The sequence below is a fragment of the Chiroxiphia lanceolata genome, chromosome 3 (assembly GCF_009829145.1).
Source record: "Chiroxiphia lanceolata isolate bChiLan1 chromosome 3, bChiLan1.pri, whole genome shotgun sequence".
NCBI classification, from domain to species: Eukaryota; Metazoa; Chordata; class Aves; order Passeriformes; family Pipridae; genus Chiroxiphia; species Chiroxiphia lanceolata.
The window spans coordinates 69383487-69410945 of NC_045639.1; the positions used below are offsets into that span (position 1 = coordinate 69383487).

General features: G+C 43.6%; 1 protein-coding gene and 1 long non-coding RNA gene across 5 annotated transcripts in view; one reads left to right on the forward strand and one right to left on the reverse strand.

Moving 5' to 3' along the window:
* TRAF3IP2 (TRAF3 interacting protein 2) lies at window positions 1–26374 on the forward strand. 4 transcript variants are annotated; one of them, XR_004355880.1, is made up of 10 exons: window positions 1–460; window positions 7545–7629; window positions 7873–8628; window positions 11706–11898; window positions 14081–14256; window positions 15653–15741; window positions 17506–17569; window positions 19883–19999; window positions 21087–21161; window positions 25790–26374. XR_004355880.1 is itself a non-coding variant. In XM_032681855.1 (10 exons), exons 1-10 carry the CDS (start codon window positions 254–256, stop codon window positions 25934–25936), a joined length of 1914 nt encoding a protein of 637 aa, XP_032537746.1. In that variant the 5' UTR covers window positions 4–253; the 3' UTR covers window positions 25937–26374. The 4 variants fall into 4 exon arrangements, 3 of the variants coding, with proteins under 3 accessions (XP_032537746.1, XP_032537747.1, XP_032537748.1); XM_032681855.1 differs by having other exon boundaries at window positions 4–460; window positions 17506–17574; XM_032681856.1 differs by lacking the exon at window positions 1–460 and adding an exon at window positions 6637–6725 and having other exon boundaries at window positions 17506–17574.
* LOC116783888 overlaps window positions 25590–27459 on the reverse strand; it is a 33754-nt gene continuing 31884 nt past the window's right edge. Inside the window, exon 4 of the long non-coding RNA XR_004355881.1 lies at window positions 25590–26155. This is a non-coding gene — a long non-coding RNA (uncharacterized LOC116783888). The remainder of the gene's footprint in view (window positions 26156–27459) is intronic.

Here is a 27459-nt window from a genome sequence, read left to right on the forward strand (position 1 = left end):
TTTAACATTCGGCATTGACAGTAAGAGACCGAGGGCTGAAAGCAAAGGATGACTTTCCCGGCGAGGCACATCGTTTAGGAATAATACCGGGTTTCCCCTACAGTAACTTATCTGCGGGGCTCACGCAGAAGCAGCCTGATTTCCCACGAGAGAGGGAGCGAGCTGCACGCAGGCATTTCCAGAGGGTTTTGAGCTTTAAAGTGTCACTCCCCCAGAGAGGCTCTCCCACCGCTGCCGCCACGTTGTGCCGTGCATGCCTCTTCCACTTCCTGCTGCAGAGCCAGTTCTGCCGCTTACCTGGGAGAGGCAGGGAGGGTGTCGTAAAAGGAGGAAAAAAACCACCCAGCCGGCTGAGGAAGGAGACCCGGGCACGCCCGGAGAGCAGCGGGGAGCGCAGGAGGCAACGCCAGCCCTCCCGCTTTCCTCGGTCAGCTCAGAGCGAACTTCCCTGGCCCGCAAGGTAAGAAGTGTCAGAGATGCTTTCTCGGCTCCTGTTTGTAATTAGCTGCTGACCCACTTGTGGCTCTCAGTGGGGCTTTTTTCCCCTCAAATTGCTGTCTCGTTCGCTTTCTCCCCCTCTCTCCTGTAATGATAGCCTGAGCTTCACAGATGGTTACAACATGTTTCAGCCATTTCGCTGCAGTTTGTTTGGATTTTTTGGTTTTTTGGTTTGGGTTTTTTTTGGTGGTGTTTTTTTTTTTTTTTTAATCAGGAGGGGTTTGGGGTAAACACTGAGAACGGACACGCCTGGTGTCGAAATGTTGTCCTGCCTATTTACGTAGTTGCCTGGCAATGCCTGGCAGCCAGGCCTGATCCCGCTCCCGCCCTGCACGGCTCTGCAAGCTCAAGGTGGTTTGTTGGCCGAGGCTTCTCCTCCCCTCCCTTTCCCTCCTTTCCCCTCCCTTCTCTCCTCTCTCCTCTCTGCTGCCTTGAGGCCGCATAGGATAGGTCCATGAACCTGGTGGGGGAGAGCTGACTGGAAGGCATGGAGAAAACAGGATCACAGACCCCTTTTGCATTGTCCTCCATAGCACTGGTATTGAAACAGTGGGAGCAAGGTGGTAGTATTTATTTTTAATTAGGATAAAATCAGCCATATAAAACCCATTCACCCAGTAACTGATTGTTTCAGGATACAGGTTTTGTAGGGTTGCCACTGACTGGGCAACAAGAACAGCACATCTGGGCTTACTGGTCCTTGACCACCACCACCGCCCACCAGATCAGAAATTCCCATTTCCTGCAAGCCCTGGATGGGTTCAAGGCCTGAACTGGTCACATCAGTGCCATTGCAAGCAGGCATCAATGCCCCACCATGACTAGATAGGCCTGTGAGCCCCACAGCTGGTGATGCCAAAGAGAGGAGTGCGAGGGGCACAGGCGGCAGGGCTGGTGCTGGCGAGCATCTGCCAATGGAGCTGCTGCCTGCAATGCCTCTAATGCCTCTGAGGCTGGGCTTGCCCCTGCTGAGTGCTGGCAATGTCTTGAAGCATGCTGGGTTTTTTGTGTTTGGTTTTTTTTTATTCAGTTGGGTTTTCTTTCTGTCTTTCTAAGGCAGGAAACAAGGCATGTGCAATTATGCTGTTCATCTGCTCCTCACCCCCAGCCGTGGCTTTTGAAGTTTGGCAGAGGGTACATGTCCGAAAGATATACATTGTGCATGTTTCATGACAACAAGTGAGTGAGGCTGTCCTCACGCCAGCTGAGGGAGAAACGTCAGGTCTCCCAGGCTTCCCTGCAGCCTCCCACCGCCCACGCACCCCTCATCCCTCGAACTGCGGAACAGGGAGAGTGGTTGGGGATGCGAAAGACATCAGCCCCATGAAATACTGGAGGCTCTTCCTTATTAGGAACCAGAATCCTCTATGTGAGGCATGAAGCTATAGGAAAGCAGGCTGAGAACATTTATGCCTCTCCTGGTGGTCTCCCCATCCCACCCCACTCAGCCAGCTCCAGGTTTTATGACAGGATTTTTAGATGTGCCAGGGCCATGGGATATCCCATGTTGGGGTTTATTCAGTGCTTATGGGAGTTTTATCGCCAATGGGTGGGAAATAACCTCTGGAAAACAAGCACATTTTTAAGAATATCTAAGATCACTGCAGACATTTTCATATTTCACAAAGTTTAGAAAACTGACAGGAAATGCTGCCTATATCTGAGATGCCTGTTTGGATCCTGCTTGAAGATGTTGCCCTTCTAGTTTCTTACTACTTATTGCCCAGCATTCCTATTACTTGTATATTGACATCTACATTAAAGAGACAAAAAATATCAGGTCTACTCTTCGCACCATGGATTGCCCAGTGAAGCAACATTAGTGCTGCAAAAGAGAACATGATGTTTGCCATGCAGGGAGAATTTGAAGTATGTTCTCCTAGCACATGTAGACTTTCATGCCATGGATGCAAAAAATACTTAAGAGCAACCATATAGTCAGTGTGGAAGAGGAACATTGTTTTCCTATTCTTTTGCCTACTTTTTCCAGAAAGTATAAAAATAAACATTACCTGCCCTAGATGCCTAAAAATCTGGTCTAGGAATGTGACACACTGCCTTAGTCCTTGCTGTATAGGGTACCCAAGGGAGAGGGTAAGCGTCTGTGATGACAGCAGCCAAAATTTTTCATGGTGAAGTGTGAAACTCTGGAGCTTGGATTTCTTTGGCAGTGTTTATTTAGGTTATAGACCCAAGACAGTTCCCACATTTGCACTTTCTCTTCCTAAAAGGATTTCTCTCTTGACATTTTTTGAGGAAAGTTGTGTCTAGTGCTTCTGTAGAGAAAGCTGCACTTAGAGCAAGTGTACTTACACACTTATGCTTACCTGAGCCCACAGCAACAGCATTCATTGCAGTCTCAATGTGTGCATCTTTACAGCAGCTTGCAAATTCTGCATCCGCTTACTCCCATCCTGCAAATGGATATCAGCAGCACCAGGGAGCTTAAAGGATTCAACCAAAGTATGCAGGAATTATTTGGAAATCAAGAAATTTCTGTCTATCCCCACCCCTTGTGATCTCAACTTTGCCTTAATCTCTACCCATGCCATTTCAGAAATGCCATGACTAGTGAATAAAAAACCCTGTCCTTGTGTGTTGTGCACCAAGGAAGGTGAGGTTTCTTTCTCATCTTAATATTTTCTATTTTAACAAGGTAGACAAATATAACTTTGATCAAAAGAGCAAAGGTATTTTCTCCCTTTCCAGAAGCAACAGGGAGCACTGCCATGCTCAAGTTGCAGAATCTCTCTTCTGTTTCTTCATGACAGAAGGTTTCTAATCAAAAGCAGATAGATGGTTAGTGTGTGTTTTGGGACAGCACATCCTGACAAGTCTTTGTGCTGGGAAACAGATGAAATACCTGATGGATTTTGCAATCAGCTGCAAGAAAAGAGCACAGATGAGCCTGAGCCCAACACCCTTCCTGGCCCCTGGCCAGCCCCTTGCCTCCATCGGACAATTTTTAGGGGAGTTTGGCCATTGCTTTGAATTTGGGTACTCTACTTACCTACAGAAGAATTTGCTCCCCTTCATTTATGCTCTCCCTACAGCTTCTGAGGAGCGGCCATGGCCAGCAGCAGCAGGCTGTGAGCAGGAGGGCTGGGTGGCCTTTCCTGTCTTCCTGGCAGGAGTAGTGAAAGAACCTCTCTAGGTGTGGGAAGCCTCACAAGGGAGCTGGGATGGGCTTCATCCCAGGAGCTTGAGTCACTGAACACCCACCCACAAAGGTTATTGGCTGAGTTAATGCATGGTGCAGAAATGGGTGTATCAGCAGAGGAAGGAAAAGAAGGAAAAAGGGTTGTTTAAGGAGCTCCCTTGACATTTTTTTGCAGCAGTACAGGTCTGGATACTCTGTCCCTTTAGGAAGGGCCTCTTCATTAAAAGCAGAAATAATATGCAACAGCTCCAACTGATTATCAGTAATCTGAATAGTCATAGGTGCAGGGGGGATATTAAATTCTTTAAGCTTTCTGGCAATATCATGATCTGACTTGAAGCTGCAGTGTGTTTAGAAATGAGTTTGGGCGCGATCTACTCTCTCCAGCAGTCTCTGTGCCAGAAAAGGGATCAGGCTACAGGTTTCTGAGGGTATTTCAATATGCTGAAGCATTCCTCTACCCTAGTTCTTCAACACAGGAGACCTAAGTGAGTAATTTTTCTGTCCTGTGATTAATTATATTTACAGGATAAGCTAACTAGAAAAGTCAAATGAAACTCAGCAGCAGAAGGCAACGTAAAATACAGGGAGAATGGGCTTGGTGTCAGGTCTTTTTCTGAAAGCCAAGGATCTTCAGCTGAGCAGAAACAACACCCTGAAGTACTGCTGTTGGAGGAGGATGTTTTTGAATCATCTGTTACATTTCCAGCAGTGTGAGGATTTCTCTTGGGAATTCCCATCCACATACCATTGCCAGCATTGCTCAAAAAGTGTTCAGCATGTCCTGGGGTTAATTTATCCTCTTGACTATCTCTCCAGACAGAGCTCTGCTGCTGTAACAGCTTCTCTCTCCAACCAGAGCTACTAAGGAAGGAGGAGGATGAAGTCACATTTCCCCCTTTTTTAATGCTGAAGCCCTCACCCCTTTGGTGCCTCCTTCCTTGGCCCTGTGGGAGCAGGGGCTGTGCGTGGGTGTCAAAGCTCAGCTATCCTGCATCAGGGTCTAAGCAAAAACCTGTCTAAAAAAAACTAGAAGTTTTTGCAGGTAAAAAAACAAGTGATGGAATGTCTTTTCTGTCTGACTAAATTATTTTACTCATATATTTGAAGTAATTTTTTTAGCTTATGTTACACAGGAAGGAAATAAGGCTCTCATTTAAATATTAGGTCGATTTGGGAGATAAAGAGGCGTTTATCCTTCCAGAGATTAAACTAATAGGAAAGACATTTTTAAACTATTCTGAAGAAAGGCATTTTAAGAATTTTGTAGATGATCATTTGCAATAGTGTAATAAAGACTTAATATCCCTCCTTCAAAAGGCAGAGTAAATACATTAAATAGCAAACTTGAAGAAACAAGTTTGAATTTTCCCTGCCCATGTTGTGCTGTTCATTAGAATTATGTAGCTGTGCATGATCCGTTTCACTGATAGCCAGATGTTAGCAATGCAACTAAGAAAAAAAGACCAAAAACTTTGGAGGTTATAGCCTCCAAAGGAATTTAGTAACTTTTAAATCCCATCTGACACCCAATCCAAAACCAATTTATTTCACTAAGCTCTGGATTGAGTTCTCGGTTTCTCCACAGAAATCTGTTCTTCCTTTCATGGTGTTAAACTAAAGGCTATTGAATACAGAAGATCTGAATTCAAAGTATTTTCTAGCATTTTCATCCAGCTACTTCAGAGACCATCAAAGAAGCATTTTAGTGTATGACGTATTGCAACTTTGTTTCTGAAAAGTCTAATTTGCATGTGGCCAGTTGTGTGGCCAGTTGTCCCCAGGCCACAGCTGAGCTTGTGCTTTATGAACACCAGGGTGAATTTTGCACAAGTTTACTGGAGATGGTCAGAGGGAAAATAAGAGTTTGCAATGTGATTTGTACCACTGGAGTGCATGTCATTCATTTTACAACCAAGTGGACAGAGATGGCCACAAGTTGAAGCATGTCTGAGCAGGCACTTCAGGGCCAGATGATCCAAGGGTCAGGTTTACAAAGCTGTTATGATGAGCAGAAGACAGATGGTTTGTAGGGTGTTTGACACCTAACCTTCATAGGCGCTTCTCTAAGCCTATCAGGGGACCACTCAGAAGCTTTACAGCTTGATTCTTGTAAATCTGACTTTGTGCAGTACTACCCTGGTGAGTCACCACCACAAGGACAGTCATCATTTAAACTGCCATCTGACCAAAGGTCCCAGGCAAAGGACATTTTGCCACCTCTGCAGAGCACAGCACAAGTCCCTGTGTCATGGCCCTGTGCTGATTCTGAGAGCTCAAGGTTTTCCCCTTCCCATCACATTGGTTGTGACTGTCAGAGAACCGTGACTCAGCGGGCTTGGCCAGTGTTTGTGATGTAGTGTAGAGGGAAAGGGATGCAAACCACAGGGATGGCGGTGAGCTGATCATCAGGGTTTAAAGCCTGGTTGCTGGTATGGGAAGGAGCTGGTTTGGCACCAGACACAGCGCTCTCATGCAGGGGCTGCATCTGTGTGAGCAGCAGCATGTGTGCTGTGTTGGTGCAACTAATAGCTGCTCTGAGGGTTTGCCTACATGGGAAAATTTACCAGCATAACTCTCCCTGTGGATGTGCTTAATATAACATAGGGTATGTATGAATATATGGTAAATCTTCTTCACGGATGGGTTTTAAGTTACATAGAGGAGCAATATCTACATTGCAGCCCAGCACTAAAGCACAGTTTTTCTCCTACTTTCCAGAAAATGTTACATCCAGAATTTTCTATGTCAGAGGTACTTTCGGGGGGAGGTTGTGTCATTTGATCTGATCAGCATGAATGTAAAGCCTCACTCTTGCCCTCTAACACAAGGCACAACATTCGCTTTTACAGAACTGTTGTGAGAGCCAGAGTAAAGGCTGGGACATTGCCTTGTACCTCTCTGTGATCCTGTTCTACTGTTTTTTATACTCTGGTCATTTAAATATGTTCTTTATTTAACCCTTCTGTTCAAGATACTGTGACTGAAGTCATTGCTTGAGTGCTTAGTCCATTCTCTTCTGATAACTCTCCTACTTGGGATTTCAGCTCCTTCAATGTGATAGAAGGTAAATGGCTGGGGAAATGATGACCACTGGGCTTATTTCTCTATACTCCATGGTAAGAGATAAAATTTGCTGGCAGGAAGCTAATCAGCACTCTATAAAAGGATGAAGATGGCTGCGCTTCCTGAAGCCCACTCAGCATTTACCCATCACTGCTGCTGTTGTTCTGAGTGAGGGTGAAGCAGCACTGTCCATCATCAGGTGTCACTTGTCTGGACCAAATTTACTGACAGCACTCCCAAAAGGAAATGATAACTTTGATTTGGGCCCATGTTTGGGCCCAGGTCAATTCTGAAGGAAGGGGGAAAAAATTCCGAACAGTAACTAATCTCTCTAAATTGCCCTTTAATTTTCAATAATTTAAAATAACAAGAGTCATATGATAATAGGCTGGATGAAGCGTTATGATAAAGTAAGCAGCCACAATTGGAAACAAGCTTTGGAGTTGAAATTACTCAGCTAGGTGTGTGGTGAAGTTTAGATCTGAGGCATCAGCATGAAGCTATTATTAGAAGGTCAGGAGTAAAATAATTGCAAGTGATTGAATTCCCTGGATTATGCCTAAACCAAACCACCAGACCTAAGTAGTTTGATCTATTGTCAGGTGCAGAAATTACCTCTGAGAGACAGTCCATCTGCTTTTGCCCACCTCCAATCTCAGCAGGAACAGTAAGTTCCAGAACTCCCATAAAAACAACTGATTTGCACAACACGATTTCCAAAACTTTAACTGGTATTTCTTTTTCAAACAGAGTTATTTTAGGATTATTGTCCATGTGAAACTGTACCATGTTCACAAGAGTCCTTTCTCTTGTTTTCCAGCCTGCTGAAAAATCCTGGCCTTGCAGTAAGGCAGCTGACTCGCTTCCGGTTCGACCACAAAACTTGGAAATGGCCTCTGTGTCAGGTTAGTCCAAATTATAACTCTGTACTAGCCACCTTTCAGCTAACCCTCTACTTTTTTGTTTTGCCAAAAGTCAGCCAGACCTTTCTTGCTGTTTTCTACCATCTTTTTAAAAGATATTAAAATATAAAGAACATAAATAACTGCTCTTCAGTACTCCAGCTCACAGTCATTGAATGATGACTGAGGATAGGCATTTGCCTATATGGCTGTCCATCTACAGTGTTTCTTCTCTCAATTTTTCAGGGACTTTTGTGGGACGAAGCATACCAGTTGAAGTGGATGAATCCATACCATGGTCCCAGTTACCTGAACATGTCTTGGAAAAGGCTTTGCACCCTTCTGGAGAGGATACGGAGGATGAGGAGGCCCAGAGGCCATGTGTTTCTCGAACACCTCAGCCTGCGGCCGATCCATCATGCCTTTGCAGAGCACCAGCATATCATCAGTCAGCACCGTCTGTTGAGCTGGACAGCAGCTTGTGGTCAAAATATACTGATCCTGATGGAGATGGACACTTCTGTTCCTCTAGTGAATCAATAGCAGGAGTATTTCCCTCCAAGAGGCATCTTACAGCTATGGACAAACCAGGCATGCAGCCAAGATCACAGCTTTCAGCTGACACCAGGCACAAATCCAGTAAATCAGAGCAGATCTTGTCTGATGTTCCTGAGGACTCATTGGAGGAGAGCAGCCAAAGGAGTTCACAGTCACAGCAACCCTCAGGAAACAGACACCCAGCAGAGCTGGGGACTGTGGATACAGGGTACAACTCCCAGTCACGAGACGTAATGGGCATCAGGCACCTGGAGCCCCCCTTACCGCTGGTGTCTGTACTGAACCCCCAGGACCTCCCAGGACCACTGATCTCCAGAGAGTTTCTCGGACCTGAGCACCAGCAGTGTCCTATGTGCCAGCACTTGCCCCATCCCAATGCGCCCTTGCAAGCCCCCGGCTGCTTTGGGCACCAGTGCCCGGCAGAGCAGCACCCCCAAGGCCCATGTGAGTAGCACCGCTCACCCTGCAGGAGGTTCTCTGGGTGTATCACAGCCATCGCTCACCCAGGCAGTGTTTCCCAGTGCGGCGTGCAATTATTAACCTCTTTAAACATCTATTTGCAGTCCTTTTACAATTTCAGGTTTTTGAGTTATGCAGCTGGACTCTCTGATGCAAAACCTCTGAGCCAGATAAAGTTAAAGAGGTCACGGTTACTCATAAATGCAGGCTAATGATTTTGCCTAGAAACTAGCCTTTGCTGGTCACGCTGAGCATACAAAGCCTCTCCCTGCTGTTATTTCATATTCTAGTCATTTCCTTCCTCCTTGCATCAGTCATTCGGCAGCCTCCTATACTGACTCAATTCCTGTTGTTTTCATAGATTTGCTTGCTCCCACTTGGATCCCCAAAGTTGAGAATTTCCTGCCAGGATCAGGATGGGAGGTTACCCTTGATCTCTGTAAATAGTATCCCTCAGCACTATGACCAAACTCACCCATGTGTTTTATTTCTATGTGAAAAGAGCATGACATCCATCATGCTCATTTTTTTCTGTTGTGAGCTGAAATGAAAGCTCATTACTTAAAATGGAGCCCTCTCAGCTTCTGGTGATTGTATCGCTGAACACTGATGTGCCTCCATCAATATGGGTGTTTTGGCTCTTGGAGACTACACGCAGTTTATAGCTTGCTATTAATTAGTATTCCTTTTCAGTCTCTGAGATTTTTATCTGTTACGAAGTGAGCTTTGAACATTCAACAGCAATATAATTGTTTTAATACAATTTATATTACATTAGACTCATGAGACCCCGACCTGTTTTGGGCTGGCTTTGTAATAAAAAAGCCAGCCTGTGCTGATAACACTTTATTATTTTTTTTTTAACCTTCTGTTGACTCTACAGCTGTTTAAAGAGTTTTGTCATTCCAGCAATGTGCTATAATTAGGTATATGAAAGAGAGAGGGTTTCAGAAACTCGGTTTCCAGCTCTAATTTTGGAACTTCGTAAAGGGGAAGGGGCTACAGATGGACTTTCAACAACTCCTACAGCTTAACATTTGGAAAATGTCCTCTGCTTTTCTGCTTTTCTTTTCGTACCTTCTCCTTTCAGTTCAGCTTTCAGCAGACAAAGAGCTGGTTGCACAACACCCCTCACTATTTACATCCATTTACCTCCTCCACAAGTGGGCATCATGAGAAGTAGGACATTTAACTGAATGGGGACATTTTGTTTGAAAGCAGGAAATCTGAAAGGCTTTCTTTAGAAAAATCACTACCATTTCAACCATATCCAGAGGCCAAAAAGAGTAAAATAAACTCAGATGGCTGGAGCAGATTTGGTCAGGACCAAGAAGCTGGCAACTGTACTCCTGTTTCTCACATGCCTGGTACAGCATAAATCACCTCGACAGCTCCTTGCGTTTCAGATAATTGTTGGGCAGTGGCAACCCACAACAAAGCTCTGCAGTTTGTGTGTTGCAACATGCCTCCCCTGGGGAATAGCGATTGTGCCTGGAGGCTCTAAACTGGCTCCGGACACCTGCTATTTGAGATACAAAAGCAAAATTGCTTCTGAAGTCAAAGAAATTCTTGCAACAATGCTATGTGCCCGGGGACGATTATTTCAGGTATCTCTATATGAGAGGTGTGTCGGTGTATGGGGGCATATTTCCCTGGCCATGTTGTGCTTTGAAGGGCAGTGACTTCATCCGTTAAAGTGCTGTGGATCAGACAGATTCACAGGAAGCCAGTGAAACATTGGCCTTAAAACCTCTAAACCAAACTGAGTCTTCCAGATCCCTTCCATCTTCTCTAGAGCTGGTCATGAGGAATCCATGAGAAAACCATATTGATTTGTAATATTATTCTCCCAAGCCCCTTTCACCCTGCCCTGTTGCAAACAGTTAAGAGGGGGAGTGGGAAAATCTAAAACAATCTCAACAAATGCAATGTTGCCAACTCACAATTTCATCAGGAAAGTCTTTGTAATTATAGGGTTGGTTGGTTGGGGGTTTTTTGTTATTGGCCTCTGGAATTGGACTATTTAATCAAAGCTTTGTTTTCTTTCTTTTTCCTCCACTTTAAAAAAAAAAAAAGATAGTCCTCACGGCTGCTAGGGAAAGGAAAGCATGACCCCAAAAAAGCTAAAAGGATTTTAAAAAAATAGTTTTTGGGGGAAAGAGCATTTGAGTGCTGCAGCTTTCAGAATCAACTCTTATCACCATAATCAAGCAATGCTAGTAAGCGCTGCCAGGCTGGACTTTGATCTGCACACAGCAGTTTGAAGGTGCATGGAGCTGCTGCCTAATGAAAAGTGCAAGCAGAAAGACTGGAGGGAAAAAATTACTTTTCCCCATTTGAGAAGCAAACAGCTTACATTGCTTTCTCTTTCAGTTTATGCCAACAGTTCCACTGTACATTAGTTATTGAACAGCATTATGTGCTTGTGCTCAGTAACAGTGAGGGAATTTTCAGAATTACTTGAACAAAATCGTCACTTTGGGCTTCCCCTGCAGCCTCCTGGATGGCAATGGGAGCAGCAGCAAGGCCTTAAAAAGTCACTTCAGCAGAAAATTCACACAGGGTGAAGTAACAAACTAAGAGGTTACTTTTTCTCTTTTCATTTACAGTAATCACGGTCTGTTTAGCCTTAGTGTTGCAAACTGATTTGTTCCAGGATTTTGCATCTGCTTTCATGAGAACTTTGGGATGATTCATTTTTACAAGTTATTGCCAAAAAAAAATTAAAAAAAAAACCCCAAGCCCTACTGAAAAACACTGAGGCATGGTAAGTGCAGGGACAAAGCAGCCCTGAATGTTTTACTGTCAGTTGTCCCAACAGCCCAACCCAGAGCGAGGATCTGAACCATGCCAGGTTCAGATGTGAATGGGAAATAGAAAGCTTCAAACTATAAAATGTTCCTTCATCTGGCTTCTTCCAGAGTGAGATACCTGCAAATGCCTCCAAACTGCTCAGTTTCCTGAGACATGAAGGACGTGCCTGGAAAGGAATAAACACAAACTGAGGCAAAAATGTGTTGGCTGAAATGATCGTTGCTGCCTTTATTTTCTCACCCTCCCAGATGGCAGAGCTCCTTACCAACATTTTGTACAAACATCGCAACCACTTCCTCCTGTTCCTGGACCTTGCATGAGAGTTATCCGCCCAGCCCAGCAAGTCATCCCAAATTACTCAAACCTTCGTGCTCCCAAGGGCACTGGAGACCGACCACCACCCCAGAGGACATGCTCCTCCCCTGGTCCTCCTCGATTCCCGTAAGTATGCCTGGGGGCACTGGGGGTTGGGGAATCTGGAAGCTCCAACCAGTAATTCTGAATCCCTGTACTGTGAGTGTGCCCGGGCTGCAGGGGGGCCTGTGAGATGCTGGGTCGTTTTCTTTATTTGCTATTTTACACCCAATGGGGGCCTGACCTTACCTTAGAGAACTTCAAAGCCAGATACTTGATATGTTGTTACAGCACACCCTGAAATGCACACATTAAGAAAGATAAATGCTTGAAGGTTAAAGGGATGAAGGGTTGAAAAATATCTCAGTTGAAACCTTAGAGCTCTCCTGCTTAAGGGCAAAGGTCAATTTGGTGGCTCACTGTGGTTTTCAGCTTTGCGCTGTACCAGCCTGGGACAACTCAGTCATTGGCTTCCAGTGATTTCCTTCTTCTCTCTTCTGTGGTGCAGAGAAAAAGGGAAAAAACCTCATCAATTGCTGATCTATCTCTACACTGCAGTTTGCAGCCTTTTCTATGATTTTTCATGTAGTAGTATAACACCACATATCTGGCACTTTTCATCCAGGGGTTTTTGACTGATTTTCAAATATTAATTTACCAGGCCTCATATCCTTATATGTACATCATTAGCAGATGGGAAGCCTATCCATGCAGGATTTTTTACCTCCAGACTCTGTTACCTAAAAACAAATTGAAGCTTCAGGTATTGAGGATATTTGAAATCAGACCGTTTTTATTTAAGTGCCACAATACTTTTAGTGGTGTTAAACTTACGGGCATCCGTGCTTGAAAATGTCCACTTTCTTGGCAGGAAACTGGGAGAATAGGCAGGACAAAGGAGGGCAGATGACTGAAATATTGCTCTGCTCTGGCCTGTGAAAAGTTAGGGGCTATGACAGAAAAGTGACAGCAAGATAAGGCAATTCTCTCTGCAGCAGAGAGAATTGCACTGAAGAGTTTGTATGGAAATGTAAAAATGTCGGGGAGTAGTGGGTGTCCTTTGCAGTAGTAAAATTTAAAAACAGACTCATAATTTTTGGCACATTTTTTAGATAAGGTGAAGTTTGGGGAAGATCTGTAAATTAGCCACAGGGTAGTTTTTTTGTGGCCATTGTTGAGGTGCGTTTTGCTTTTATATGCTAAAAGAGATCCAGAATATGCGGGGTCTGTCCTGTGGCTGCGTGACTGGTGTTTGCAAGCTGATTCTTGGAACAGCAGTTATATGTTGGTAATATTTGCCTATAGAGTATTTTGTAACAGAAAACATCTGCACCGAAATGAATAAACCAAATCTTAATGTGACAACAGAAAACATGCTGTGACCAGCCTGTCATCATTCATTTAAGGAAGGCTAAGAAAAAAAGAGAGTGGTCTTGACTGACTAAACATCACAGCTCTGTGGGGAAAAGCTCTCAGAGAAACCTAATCCTCATCCAACAGATTCAACCCAGCAGATTCCCAGCACACCTCACATAAAAATCTCTTAAACTGTGAAGCCAAAGTGTCACAAGACAGGAACGGCTAAGCTTCCAAAAACATACCTTTCCGTCTGTTCACTACAATGAAGATGTTAGGCAAGATTATTGCACTTCTGGATCTCCAGTCCCTGACATGAGAAAGCCTTATTTGGGTTTGCCATTCCTGGTCAAGAAATTAACTTTGTATCCTTTAGGAAAACTTTGTGTTTGTCCAGAACTGGAGACCCTCCAGAGCCGGAGGTGGAGTGCCCTTGTAGCCCCCATTTTTCCCAATTCCCACCTTGCTCTGTGCCTCCTGTGCTGCACAGGATATCGTGAGAGCATGTGAGGTGCCATGAAGCACCCCTTAGATAATGGGAAGAGGTTACTCAAGGGCCACCCTGCTCCCATACATGCATAACAACATCCAATCTGCACTATTTCTCGCTCAGAAATGGCCTTTGCTTCTGCTAATTGCAAACTGAACAGCTTTCAGCTATGATGTGACTTACTTCCTGTGATCGATGTTGCTTCAGCAATAAACTGCTTCTTGAGGTAGACTGTCACCAAAGTATCCATTCAAAAGATGCTGTAATAACTTAGCTATGTTGAGTCAAGCATCTCTACAAGAACTTTTCCTAGCTAATGTGTAGATCTTCTTAATGTGTTATTAAAAGAATAAAAAATGCTGAAATTCTGAATTTTGCCTGAAAATAAGTATTTTTAAAACTCCCACTTGCTTTTCTTTGTAGAAACCACCTATACAACCAAGTACCTAATGGTCAAATGCCACCCAAGGCATGTGGCCCGGATGAAGCATGCGGTTGTCCCTCTGACAATTTTCCATCTCCAGCTGCTGTCCCAAGACCTCTCAGTAACCCTGCAGCCAAGGGAACTCTGAGAACCAGCAATTTGCCGGAGGAGTTGCGTAAGTGGTTGGTTAGCAAATTTGTTCTGTGCAAGATTTTACAGCGCAGACTAACAGTTTTAGGTGGGAAAGCTCCAGAAGAGGGAAGGGGGCAGGAAAGGGCAAGGGGGAATGACATTGACACAAAGACAACAAGAAAAGAGTGAGTGTCATCACATCTGTAGGGTGTGTCTGTGTTCTGTGGGATGGAATTATCCCCTTGAATCCTGAAAATGTAATTGTCATTAAGTGCTTGTTATTTTGTTTACAAAAAGTAAATACTGTTTAGGTTGTTTTCATGACTCCTTGCTAAACAGGATGTGCCTCTGAGGCAGGAGGGGCTGAAGCTTACAGTAAAAGCCTAATAACAAACAAAGTCCTAGGGATAAAGCATTTCTGCCTGTCCCAAATGACACAAATATGTTGAGCCTTGAACCCAGTTTCTGCCTGACCTGGTGAATGGAGAAGACTTTGGGTCAGGAACCCATGCTGAGGGCAGCACAGATTCTGGCTGAGGTGCTTTTATTGCCACCAGCCCCACAAACACATTCACCTTCAACTCATACAAGAAAGTCAGGTTTCAGAAAAATGAGTTCCTTCTTAATGCCAAGGTGGCTAGTAGGTGAGAGGTACCATTGCTAAGAACCCTCCACATCTCTCCTGAGGTTTTGATTCTTCCTTTTGTCTTCATTTTGCACATCACCTTTCTCCAGAGAGTTGCATCTCTCTGGCCTGTAGGAGTGAGTTACAATACCGGGTGCCACTCTTGGATATACTCTACTTTATCAGTTAGATGGAGGATAAAATGGTGTCATTTGTGGCTTGTGCTCAGCTGGGTTAGATTAGCCAGCTGGTTTACCCTGGTGCAAATCCATGATTCTTTAGTTAGTACAGAAACCCCTTCCACAAGGGCAAGGACAGCTGAAGGCCTTGTTGTCATCAGCTATGCATCCTGCCTGCAGAGGGGGTTAATGCTGCTCCAAGGTGAGGCATTATGGCATAAGGGCCCCTCCAGCTCCATATCAGATCAGTGGAGTCTGGGGGAAAGTTGTGCTGGTTGCAGCCAGTGCAGGCAGCAGGAGCTCTGGGTGAGAGCCCAGCCTCACTTATGCCGAAGGGCTGGGGAAAAGCAGTTCTGGCCGCAGGGCACAGTGAGCAGCAGAGTGATGTTACCCTCTGCAGCTTGCCAGCAACAAGGCAGTAGGACCTCAAATCTACAGCAAGGTTCTGTACAGGGGGCAGATTTCAACACCAAGGCACTGCACTATCCCATATGCATTTTGTAAATAATCCTAAGAAACCGAAGTAGGCAGAACCTGCAGTTCTGGAACTGCAGGAAAAGGAGGACTGTGACAGTCTCCCCCTCTGAGTGGTATATTTAAATGTGTTTCATATTCATATGGACTCTCTCTCCCAGGCAAGGTCTTTATAACCTATTCAGTGGACACAGCAGTGGAGGTTATGAAATTTGTGAACTTCCTGTCTGTAAATGGATTTCAAACTGCTGTAAGTATTCCTTCCGGAGAAAATTAATTTTAACCAGGGAAGAAAAGAAACACTTTTTAAAAAGCAGAGGCTATCCATTTGAATGTTTTTCTGTTTATCATCACATTCTGTAGGTTAAAGAAGATACACATAGAATGAACTAGCCTTGGCTTTGCAAGTTGTAACTTGAATTATTTGCCTTTTTGTTGATTCATATTTTAACTGAATTTTATACTTTGAAATGTGCTTTAAAAATGACCCTGGAAAATTTCATTTAGTGCCACCAGATACCAGATGGGCAATTGTATGAGGTTTTGTGAGCTGTTCCATTAAGATTGTCTCATATTTGATCTGTAATATCAATATTAAAAAAGGTCAATTTTCATGTTCCTCCCATCCCAGCTTTTTTTTCTGTGATGCTATTACATCGTTAGTTCTTCAGATGTGAATACCTTTCTGCTAAAAAATTATCTAAAATGAAATGAAACAGCCCATCTCATGGTTTCATTTGCTTTGTTATACTTTTAAAAGGGATTCCAAAAATCATTGGCCTGAAAAGGTCTGTGTCCCACTGTCTAATCCCATAAGCCATTCAAATTTTGACTGAACTTCTCATGAGTTTGCTTCATCACAGCAGCTCTCTCTAAGGGATCTATCCACAGAGGCTCTAGGATTCAGTGTTCATCAAAATCTTGATTCGTATTTTCTTATTTCAGTATATGCTATCTGACCCCTCAACCTTCACTCTTTGGCTCCAATTCAGGAAAGCATTTAAGCAAGTGACTATCATTAAACTGAATGAGACTCAGTGGGGGGCTTTGCACACGCTTATTTATTTTCATGAATCAAAGATTTTTTTTTTCCCAGAGACCACAATTATACCTCTCTCCAGCAGTTCTGTACTGTGACCAATTCATAAGAAAGCTTTGGGCACCATAGAGTTACAGAGTAGAAGGCTTATTAATTTGCTGCATGGGCAACTCATGGACCCTGCTGCAGAATAATAAATACAGCAAAATGGCCCCAATGCAAAGAAACAAATATGCTTTCTATGTACAAAAAGGGAAAAAGAAAGACTTAAGAGCAGAACATGACTCATCTATCAAAACTTGGAGAAGTTAATACTTCCTCCATTGGTCACAGTCACTGATTTCTGGTTTCTGGGTTTACTGGGTGTGCAGAGAAGCGAGTGGTGTTGGTCATATTCAGTCTATGAAGTCCTCCACTGCTCTGCTGTCGCTGAAGTCTGGGTTACTGCATCCAGTATTAGTGACCTGGCCGACTTCCACCACACACCCTGAACATTTAGTTCAATATGAAGCTAAAACTTCACACTTGGTATACCCTTGCAGCCAGAAGATAGTGGGCGATTGCAGCTATACAGATAGAGAAAGTGGGCAGCCATCCATCCTCATGAGATGTTTAGAGTGGCAAAAAAAGCCACTTTGCAAACATCACATATCTAATGTTCACCAGCATTGTTTTTTTCTTGTTACATCAAGTGAATAAATGATTGGGAGCTGGCAGCTGGCAGGGCAGGGCAGCCAAAGGGCTGACTGAGTAGGAGCCCAGCAGTGTGCCTACAGCAGCCCCTCTGTGCCTGACTGGTGCCCATCCAGCTCCACTCTGAACTGCAGGGAAAGGGAAGAAGTTGTGCATGTACACATTTCTTTCGAAAGGGAATCAGGCATGCATGTTAGAGAAAAGAGTAGGTGCCATATCAGTGCCATCAAATGGGAAGGAAAGGTGAGAGGATGTTCACCATGGACTTTCATTCTCTTGCAGATTGATATCTTTGAGGACACGGTACGAGGTATTGACATCATTAAGTGGATGGAGCGCTACCTAGGTGATGTATGTAAGGGCAATTTAACCTTGTTCATAGCAGAGGTGACCTGAGGAAAATGGTTGAATTATAGCAACAGGGACAGAATCAAAATGCAAGACCCTATTGTCATCTTCCCTGCCCCTACAAAAATGGCAGAGGCTTTACAGAAAGAGCGTAGGCAAATCTCACTCACTTCTGTGTCTTATGGTCCCAAAGCTCTCTCTTTAAGAAATGAAGTGCTAATCCTGGAACTCTTGCCAAATTCCAATGCTGGCTGTTACATTCAGCCTGAAGCTGCCATTGGACAAGTTGTTCCTCCATCTCCTTTTTAAATAGTGGGGTTTAGCTATGTTTGGTTAAAGTGATATCTGTATTTCATCCCAGGCTGCATAGTTGTGGCTAACATTCATCCTTCTGACCTGTAGCTTTTAAATTGCTATCTAAAACACTGAAGGGTTCTTCTGGATAAACCATCCTATATGTATACTGGAAACTGGTATTCTGTTGGTTGATAGATTTGTTCTCATGACTTAGTATCTATCTAAGCAGTAAAACATAGATTTATCTTGCTGCCAGTGCAGTTCCCTGCAGCAACAACTTCCTTTGAAGTTCAATTGAGCAGTGAGTGCACATCTTTAGGATTAAACCAAGTTGGTCACATTGTACCAGCACAGCTGGATGCAAACTGGTGATTCTGTCGCTTGACACATGTCATCATGGAGTGAATTCCTTGGATTCACACCTTACTGAGTAGCCACCAAGCCTCTGACTCACTCTGAGCAGACCTCTGTGGTTTGGGAACAGCATGGCAAAGTGGTGGGCTCTCCCTGGCCTGAGCAAGAAAGCTTAACCATCTGAGACAGCACTACACAGGTTTCCTGAAGATATCCATCAGGACACCTTAGCTCATGTACTTAAGACATGGTACAACTGCATGCAGAGCCAGCCTGGGGCCTCTGCCATGGAAATGCAGTCATGCCTTTTGGAGTTTCATCAGGACAAATTACGCTTGGTCTCACCGTGCATAATGGAGGTACTAAAACTAGAAGACAGCATGAATTTGCTTTTGCCAAAAACATCATTATCACTTAAAATACAAACTGGCAGATCTCCTTTAGGACTCCGGCACAGTCAATGGGAGAGACAAGTATGTGCAGAGAACAATTCCATGCCTCCACATGAGGATCTTTCTCTGACTGGCCACCCTAGAAATGTTTGTTTTCCTCCATTTACTGTAGAGGCACTTTCTAACTTCAAAACCCTTACACGTGTGAGGAGGAAGGGACTGCTTGGACACAAGCAGGGGAATGTATGCAACTGGGCATGTGTCTTTCTAACCCTCCACATCTGTAAATGCTTACATGCATGTCAGGCATGAGCAAAAGTAATTCTGGAGTATGTTAAGTCAGTGTAAAGGATAATGGCTCCTTACTGTATTTGACCCTGTGGTGGGGCAAATTCTCTTGATGTAGCACAGAAGGAAGGAGTTAATTAGGTGCTGGGCTGACTATGAGCCACAGACTTCGAAGCCTTACACAGCCTGATGTGGCTGTGGCGGGGATGAAAGACAGGCCCTAGGTAAACTCAAGTAGGAAGCTTTCATCTGCCAAGCCTCTCCACTGGCCTGTCGTTAAGGAGGAGAGATGTTTCCCAGATATGAAGGATGGCCCCTCCATGGAAACCTGAGCTCCAGTGGGGGGCTGGGATTAAAGAGGTCACGGGCTGGATCCAGGCTGTCCTAGCAAGGTGGAGGAGCATTGCTTTCAGCCAACTGGGCGAGGTGGGACAGAGCTGCTAGGTACCCCTAAACCTGCCCAGGCCATCCACAACAGCCCACCTCTGCACACTTCACCACTAAGATCAGCAAGAGAAGATGTCATTTCTGCTGCTGAGAGCCCTCAGGGTAGCTTCCATAGACCACTGCCTTTAGTGGCTTTTTGTATACAAAACCATAGATGGCTAAGTAGATGCACTTTTACATGAGCTGTTGGAAAACATTTAGGTCTGAATTTTAAGATAAAACTTTTCTGTGTATGCACATAGACACTCTACGCTGATAAAAAGTAGCTTCATATTACAGAGATTCCAAGTGTAAACTGGTAGCTGCTAATATATCTCTTGACATTTAGATTTTCTATATTACGAGATCTCGAGAAATAATGAGGCGAACGAGTGTATGAATTCTCCTGTATTTCCTGCCAGAATGAATGAGATCCTCTCATGTTTGCCAAGAACACAAAGATCACTTAAAACACAAACTGGCAGATTTCCGATCTGCTTCTACCAAACACGCTGCGTTTCCCAATTTCATAAAAGTGCTTTTCTCCCTAACAGAAGACGGTGATGATAATCATAGCAATCAGTCCAAAATACAAACAGGATGTGGAAGGGGCTGAATCCCAGCTGGACAGGGATGAACACGGCTTACATACTAAATACATCCACAGGATGGTAAGCAAGGACGTGCATTTGCTGTTTTACAAAGACTCTGTCTCTTCTCAAAAGACAAATCTGTCTCCAAATGGCAGGTTCTTTGCTTTGTTTTCCCTAATCCCTGTAGTTAAACACCCCTCTTTGGAATTCATTAATCCTTCCTCTCATCAGATCAGCTCCGTATGCTCATTAACATCTGCTAAGAGGTTCAAGGGAGAAAAATCCTATTAAACGTGCTCATCTTATTTCTCCATATTCTTTATTGTTCCAGGTTTTTTTCCCTCCTTCACCTTCTTGAGCCCTTGTATAGCCCTGAGCACAATCTTATCTAACAGTGCCTGACCTTCCTCCCTATAAACAGCCTCTGTTGTTCAGCCATCCCGGAACTGAGGTCTTTTTTCAGGCAGCAAGGCTGACTGAAAGGTGGAATTGCAAAGCAAAGGCCAGAGGTGCAAGGGGGGGTTCCTGGGAGGTGACAGAGGACCAGACACCCTCTCCACAGCCTGACACAGGATGGACATTTAGCCCAGAAGATGCCACAGAGCCATGAAACTGATCCTTTCTCCCTCGGTTTGCATTGTGCTGCCTTTCTCACCCTATAACCCATCTGATTCCACAGTTTCATCCTGCAGTCAAACTTCTCAGAAGCTGTCACCAACAGATGAGCTCTCAGCAGTATTTTGCTGTCCTTATCACCCCTGGGATGCCTGTGTCCAGGGCCATGGGGAACAGGCTGGGTCCTAGCTTGGACACAGACCTGGCCTCTGGCTGAAGTCTTTCACTCTGTTGGAGACTGAACAGGGGCCTTAGTCAAGTCAAGCTTCATCAGTTAGAGGTGGATTTCGTGGGATTGCAACTGCAGCTAAACCCATATTTATTTCATACCACAGAACTAAATGCTCAAAAAAGGCTGACATCTTTCCTATATCATTTCTGTAGTAATGAAGAATCAGATTAACTGGCCAAACCAAACTGAGTCCACCAGTGATAGATCAAATCACTTAACAGAAGAGCAGTTTAAGTAAGCAACAAATATTTTACACATAGGGCTCAAAGAAAAATTATCATGGCATTACAATAGAACTGGCATTTTGTTCTATTCTAGATGCAGATCGAGTTTATACAGCAAGGAAGTATGAACTTCAGATTCATCCCTGTGCTTTTTCCAAATGCCAAAAAGGTAAAATACATGCATGCTTATAAACTTGTTGCATGATTAAGTACTTATTATTTTGATCACAATGCACCAGGTGAAATCTTAAAACTAAAACACTCAATTTCTTGGTTTTTAATATCCCACTAGTAATATTCCAAAGCTCCATTTTACATTAAAAGTTTATAGTTTTATGTACATACAAATAAAAACTATTTTATCTACAATATAAATCAGTGCATAAATGTATTTCTGATGATGAACGTACAATAAAACTCAAATTGCCTTTAGCATTGAAAGAATTTAAATGGGGAGAGACAATCTATCCAGGAAGCCTGCTTTTTATATTAACCCTTTTATAATTTTGTCCAGATGTAATGCCGATGAGTGAGATGGGCAAGATTTATGACTGATGTGAAGTGAGGATCTGGAAAAGGGTGTGTTGAGAATATAAAAATAAAGAGTATAATAAATATTAAAGTAGTAGGCTGTTCTTGAACTTTGATGGGCCCATCAAAGGCAAACTGTAAGATTTTTTAGGACTTGCAATTTCATCTGCCCTCCTTACTTGTTTTGAAGACCCATTTGAGAATAAGAAATAAGTAATGCAACAGATTCTACCTCACTCTGAGAGAATCTCTTGAATTTTTACAAGGCCAGAAAAATTAAATGATTTCAAATATAGTTGAGAAATAGCGTTCTTGCCCAATCTCATGCATTGGATTCATGTTCACTTTTCATAACTAAATGCTGTGTGCACTATTGGGTAGCTGTCATGTTACCCTCAGGTAGGTACGGCTGCACTTTGGAAAAGTGTGGAAATTTCTTTATATTTCCTTGTGTGACAAGATTTTGGAACGTCGGTCAAAATTTAAACAATGTTATCAATGATTATAGGTCTGTGAAGTCCCACTGCACTTCTGGATTTTAGTGTAATAAAATTATTTAGGCACCAATTTAAGCTCAGAAATTTGAAAATACATCCCTGGGTTTGTAAAATATGTGAGGTCCTTTGGAATGAACGGTACCTCTGGTATTTCATGTAATCCCTTCCTGAATGGTCTCAGTCTGGTACTTATCTTAAGTGTGAAAAGCTGGGAGACAGCATTCGTGGAAATTGTGCAGACCAAAGTCAGGGAACCAGTCAGCATTTTCACTCAGTCTTTGCAGCTTGATCGGGTGGAAAGGGCAGGATGGCTCCTAACCTTGGGGCTACTTGAGTGCCCACCACATGAACAGACCCTACACCCTGGTTGCAGAGAGAAGTGTCTCATGAGGCACTGTAGCTGCCTTTGGGCTTTGAGACAGAACAATAACTTATGTTAATTTTGGCTGAACATTATTTATTGGAAGACTATTTAGCATATAGCAGTGATTCTGTCAGACAGAGATCTATAAGGAATTTCCAGGGTTGGTTTATCCAGCTGCCCCTATCGAAGTAACAGGCTCCAGGCGTCCTTCCTGCCTATCCTCTGTTGTCCACATCACCCTTCAGTTTTTTGAGAGGTGCCTTTCTCATTACATTATGCAGATCAGAATTTTTTACTGCCATTAAGCTTTCTCCACGTATTTCTTTGCTACATCACCTACCTTCATCCAGCTAGTTAACGTAACTGAGGACATCATGGGTGGAAGGAGAGCACCAGAGCCTGAACAAGCTGCAGTAATGAAATCCATAGGCAGTCAGAGAAAGTGAGGTACCTCAAAAAATGCCAAGTATATGTACAATTGGATGGTGTCGGTGGGCAAATTATTTCAATTTTGTCTTTTATACTGTGTTTTATATGCTCAAGTAGCAGTGGAAGAGAGCAGAAAATGGAGGTTTGGAGGTTTCATCTGGGGATGTGGCTATTAGATGAGTTAATCTCATACAAAGCACATCATAAAGCACTGCTGGTATGTGAAAATTAGTCGACCTCCAACAGGAAGAGATCTATGTGATCCAAGGAGCGTTCATTAGGAAACTGAATAATGAGGGGGCAAAAGCACAACACACAATTAAGGTGGAACTGGGATTTCCAGTTTCCCGTCGTACACTGCTAAAGGAGACATGGGTCTTGCTGGTTCAAGGTTTGCATCGCAGCAATCCACAGAAATATGTCTTCATATGGCCATCTCATGACCATTAAGCCGTGATTGCCCCATGCTGAAGGCTCCCTCTGGCAGAGTGGAAGCAGCTGGAGAGGTGAGATGAACAGGGTTGATGCCAGGGAAGCCAGGACATCTCAAACTACGCTCTGCTGTCATAGCCCTAAACAGTCCTGCCCTCTGCACTAATACACTCTGCCCTCTTCCTACCACTTTGATCCTCAGAGTTACAAATACTCTTTCTATGGCATAGAGAGAATTTCCTCTCAGCTTACAGATACACAGCCAAGTTAAAAGAATTTAAAGGACAGTAAACCATTTTCCCATTACTCCCACCTGTAATGACAGGTGTCATATGGCAAGGAAAAGCCCCTTTTTCTCTCTCCCTGCTCCCCTGGGTAAAAATAGCAGCTATAGTTACCCCTTTACACACCTTCATCAAGTTAAAATTACTGATTAATGTGCAGGTGCTTTTTGCACTGGCTTCATTATGGAGGATATTAAACGAAACTGCAGGAGCAGTTCTGGAAGAAAGGTGCGGAGTCTGTCTCTGGATGTATAGTGCCTCTCTCATTATATCCCCACTTACCTATATAGGTTTCTTACCTATAACATATTTCCCACACTAATTTTCATCTTAACTAATGATTTCCCATATGGACCTATATCAAATCCTTTTCTGAAGTCCAGACCAACTATATCTAATGCATTTCCTTCCTCAAAAAATTGTAGTTTCTTATCAAAGATAGCGAGAGGGCTCTTTGGTAAATGCTTGCTGTATTTCATTGCATTTCCTTCTATAGCTCTTAACAAGATTTACTAAAGAAACAAATTTCATGTAACAATGGTATGCGCATGCATGCAAACATAGTCATCTTTTTTTCTCCCAGTAACATCTGAATCACTTGGCCAATTCCAAGCAGCTTTGTCAAAAGAGTACAATTCACAAAGACTAAAATCCATTCCTATGCAAAAAAAACCCTAGCAGGGGAGGCAAGAAATCTTATTTGTGCTCCTAACGAAGGGAATGCTGTGGGATCTTGCCTCACACGGAGGTATCCACCTGGTTTAAAACCTGCACTTTAGGGAGAGCACTGACCAAAGCCTATACTTTCTTGAACACCTTCCTCTTGAAGAGGAAGGTCAGGCTTGATAGATACCTCTGCCACTCACAAAGCTGCTTGTTCAGAGGCCTAGGTGAGTTCAGACTAATGGGTGTGTAGGTGCCTGTGTGACTTACCTCTTTCTTCGTATACATAAATGCTATAGATCTAACAAAGTGGTTGCAACAATTAACACAAACCGCTCCCTGAGCAGGGAAAGCAATGCAGCTTCATTCCTACAGCTGTACAGGCCAAGGAAAAGACATCCAATTTGAGAAGCACGATACTTGGAAAAGAAAGATTTGGACTGCAGCTAGATTGTTTGCTGGCAGGCAGGACAAGTGCTGCCCATGCCAGGGCATCCCCTGGCGAGGTGCCAAGAGATGTGGTTCACACCAGCATCTTTTTGCTCTGTCCTCTTGGAGCCAGCTCCACTACCCTGACAGGAACTGTGCTGCTCCTAACAGGAGCCACCTTGGGAAAACACTGCCTGCTAAATGAGAGGTCCAGGGAGCAAGTGCTGGATTTCCTGGCTGCTCGTGTTGCTTACCTCCTTTCTCACTTAGGTTGTGTTCTAGTGTCTTTAACTTCAGCTCTCCAAATCTCATGGTGACCATAAGCTGGTTTTGCTCAAGGATCAGTCTGTCTGTTAATTAATGGTATCATAATACCCCTTCACCCCTAAACATCCAGGCTGTCCATATGGAAACCTCACAAGTCTGTGGAAACATGCAAACATGAAGTCTGAGCGGGTGTCTCTCCATGAGCCTGCTGTCACTCTCTAGGGCCATTGTGGTCCTGGCTCCATTATGTTAATGGGCATTAGCCAACCCCTATGAAAGACTGCACCTTTCCCAGGGTGCAAGGAGTGGTGGAGGTTTGACCCTGCTAATCTGGAGACGCATTAGTCTCTCCTCAAGCTCAGCATTGGCCTCAACCTCCTGCTCAGAAGGTGGTCAGAGAACACCATACTTGGTGAAGGAAGGTGCAAGGGGAGGGTGAGAGGGCTACCAAGATGTGAAATGCTCCCATGGGGTCCCACTCTTTCCCTATTGATTCTCATTCCAAGGTTGAACATGTTGTGTGGATCCTTTAGCAGCTACTAAGGTGGCAGCCTTTCCCTGCACAGGACACTGAAATGTCTCTCTTCTCTTCTCAATGTTTATTTTCACAAGCCTTTCGATGCCTGTCACTGAGATGAGACTTCCTTTGAAATGTGAAATTAGCCAACATGATGGCAGAAGAGAAAGACAGACAGGCAAGCTGTGAGATCACACAAAGTTCATTTATTTAGGAACCCAAATACAATTCTGAAGCCAAATTAAAATTTCTTGTTGTTACAGGAAGTGCCTAGAACAGACAAAATGAAATCTTGCTTGGCAGGACCTGACAGAATCTGCAAGGTTCTGGTACAGATTCAGGAGGATTTACAGGATTTAGTGTTTATTTTCCTTGTTTTTTCAGGAACACGTGCCTACCTGGCTGCAGAACACTCACATTTATAACTGGCCAAAGAATAAGAAGAACATCCTTTTGCGGTTACTGCGGGAGGAGGAATATGTTGCTCCTCCAATAGGCCCTTTACCAACACTCCAGGTTGTGCCGTTATGAACATTATAACTTAAAGTGTATGTTGAGCGGTTGCTAAAGGGTTGTTCCTGGCACGGAGCCAACGCTCTTCCAGATGGCTCTTTTTGATGACAGAAGACACTTTCTGCTAAAGGAATTGGTTGTCTTGGGTTACGCAGGCTCAGCTTGTTCTCTCCCATGTTAAACAACTATTTCCAAAGCTGATGGGGCAGAACTCTTTTCTTTAGATTTTTAAATAAGCTGCAAATGGAAAGAATGCCCAGTTTTATTTTAACACCTGTTTTTAACATATTCCTTTATTAGTAATAATAGCAAACAAATACCAGAAATAATGCTGCAATAAGAGTAAAATAAAAATTACATTCTCCTTTTTGCTCAGGGTTTCTTTAAAGATATTCCTGCCTTGTATAGCATTATCAAACCATTAATTTGTATATACACTATTAAATATTTGCCTGTTTAAGGCACCTTATATATTGTGTCTGCTTTTATTATTGCTGGGAAAAAGGGAGAAATGGGTTGGATAACCCAAGTTTTCCTTAGCCTGTCTTGCATAAAGACACTTGTCTTCAATTAGAGGACTTTCAGATCTGAAATCTCTGGAGTTCCCTTTCCTTACAGCTGGGTCCTTCACACCTGCAGCGTGTTGCAGCAATAGTCCAGAACAGGAGACCTAAATGCATGACTACGTGTGTGCTGTCAGTGCCATGGAACACTGCAGTATTTTTTGTAGCAGCCCTTTAGGTTCATTAGTGCTCTTCAGCCCTTATTTAAAACAGACCATGTCAAAGGACAGTTGGCGTTTGGAAAGTCAGCAATTGTTAAGAGAAAGAACATTGACTCCTGCAACTTGTATGCAGTATAGAACAATAAAATAATCAAAGATGGAGAGCCATGGGGTGTTGGCAACCAGGAAGGCTCAACAACATCACGTCTGCTAAAAGCTGAACATTTTTTTACAGAGCACATAACCATGACTTTGGTGAGGAGTCTTTGTTTTTTAAACAGCCTTAACCTTACTGAGGTAACAGTGGACAATTGGCTTGAAATTCTGCAGCCCTTATTCTTTAGAGCAGTCGCACAATAATGTCTTGCTCTGACACCAGAGCACTTCGTGCCTGCTCAATGCAGGCTCTCACCAAGATCCTCCTTTTGTCACAAAATGACCCAAACACAGCTTTACAAAAAAGTTCATGTATTCGGTAGTCTGAAAAGTAAATAAGCCCAGAAGTTTATATTCCTCTTACAGTATCCAAATTATTTAATTAGCTTTCCACAAAGGTGATGCCAGCATGGTGTGTTGATGCAGGACATGCCCTGTGGTGCTTATGAAGAAGTTTAAACTCAGACCTTCCTTTAGCATAAAGGCATTTCCTTTTGCATAAAGAGTTGCAGCCATTTAAGGGAACTGGTAGAAGGGTGCATTCAGTGTTGCCAACTCCTATAATTTTGATTGTAGTATTGTCTGTGCTTCTTACAACTCCAATTTCAAAAGGGAAGCTCAGCAACTGAAATAGGCTAATACCTGCCATTCCAGCAGCTTC

Coding starts and splice junctions, on each gene's coding strand:
- TRAF3IP2 (XM_032681855.1), top strand. CDS start 254: ATGCCTCTTCCACTTCCTGCTGCAGAGCCAGTTCTGCCGCTTACCTGG. Junction 11,899..14,080: donor CCTGGTCCTCCTCGATTCCC/GTAAGTATGCCT, acceptor TTTTCTTTGTAG/AAACCACCTATACAACCAAG. Junction 20,000..21,086: donor CTAAATACATCCACAGGATG/GTAAGCAAGGAC, acceptor GTTCTATTCTAG/ATGCAGATCGAGTTTATACA.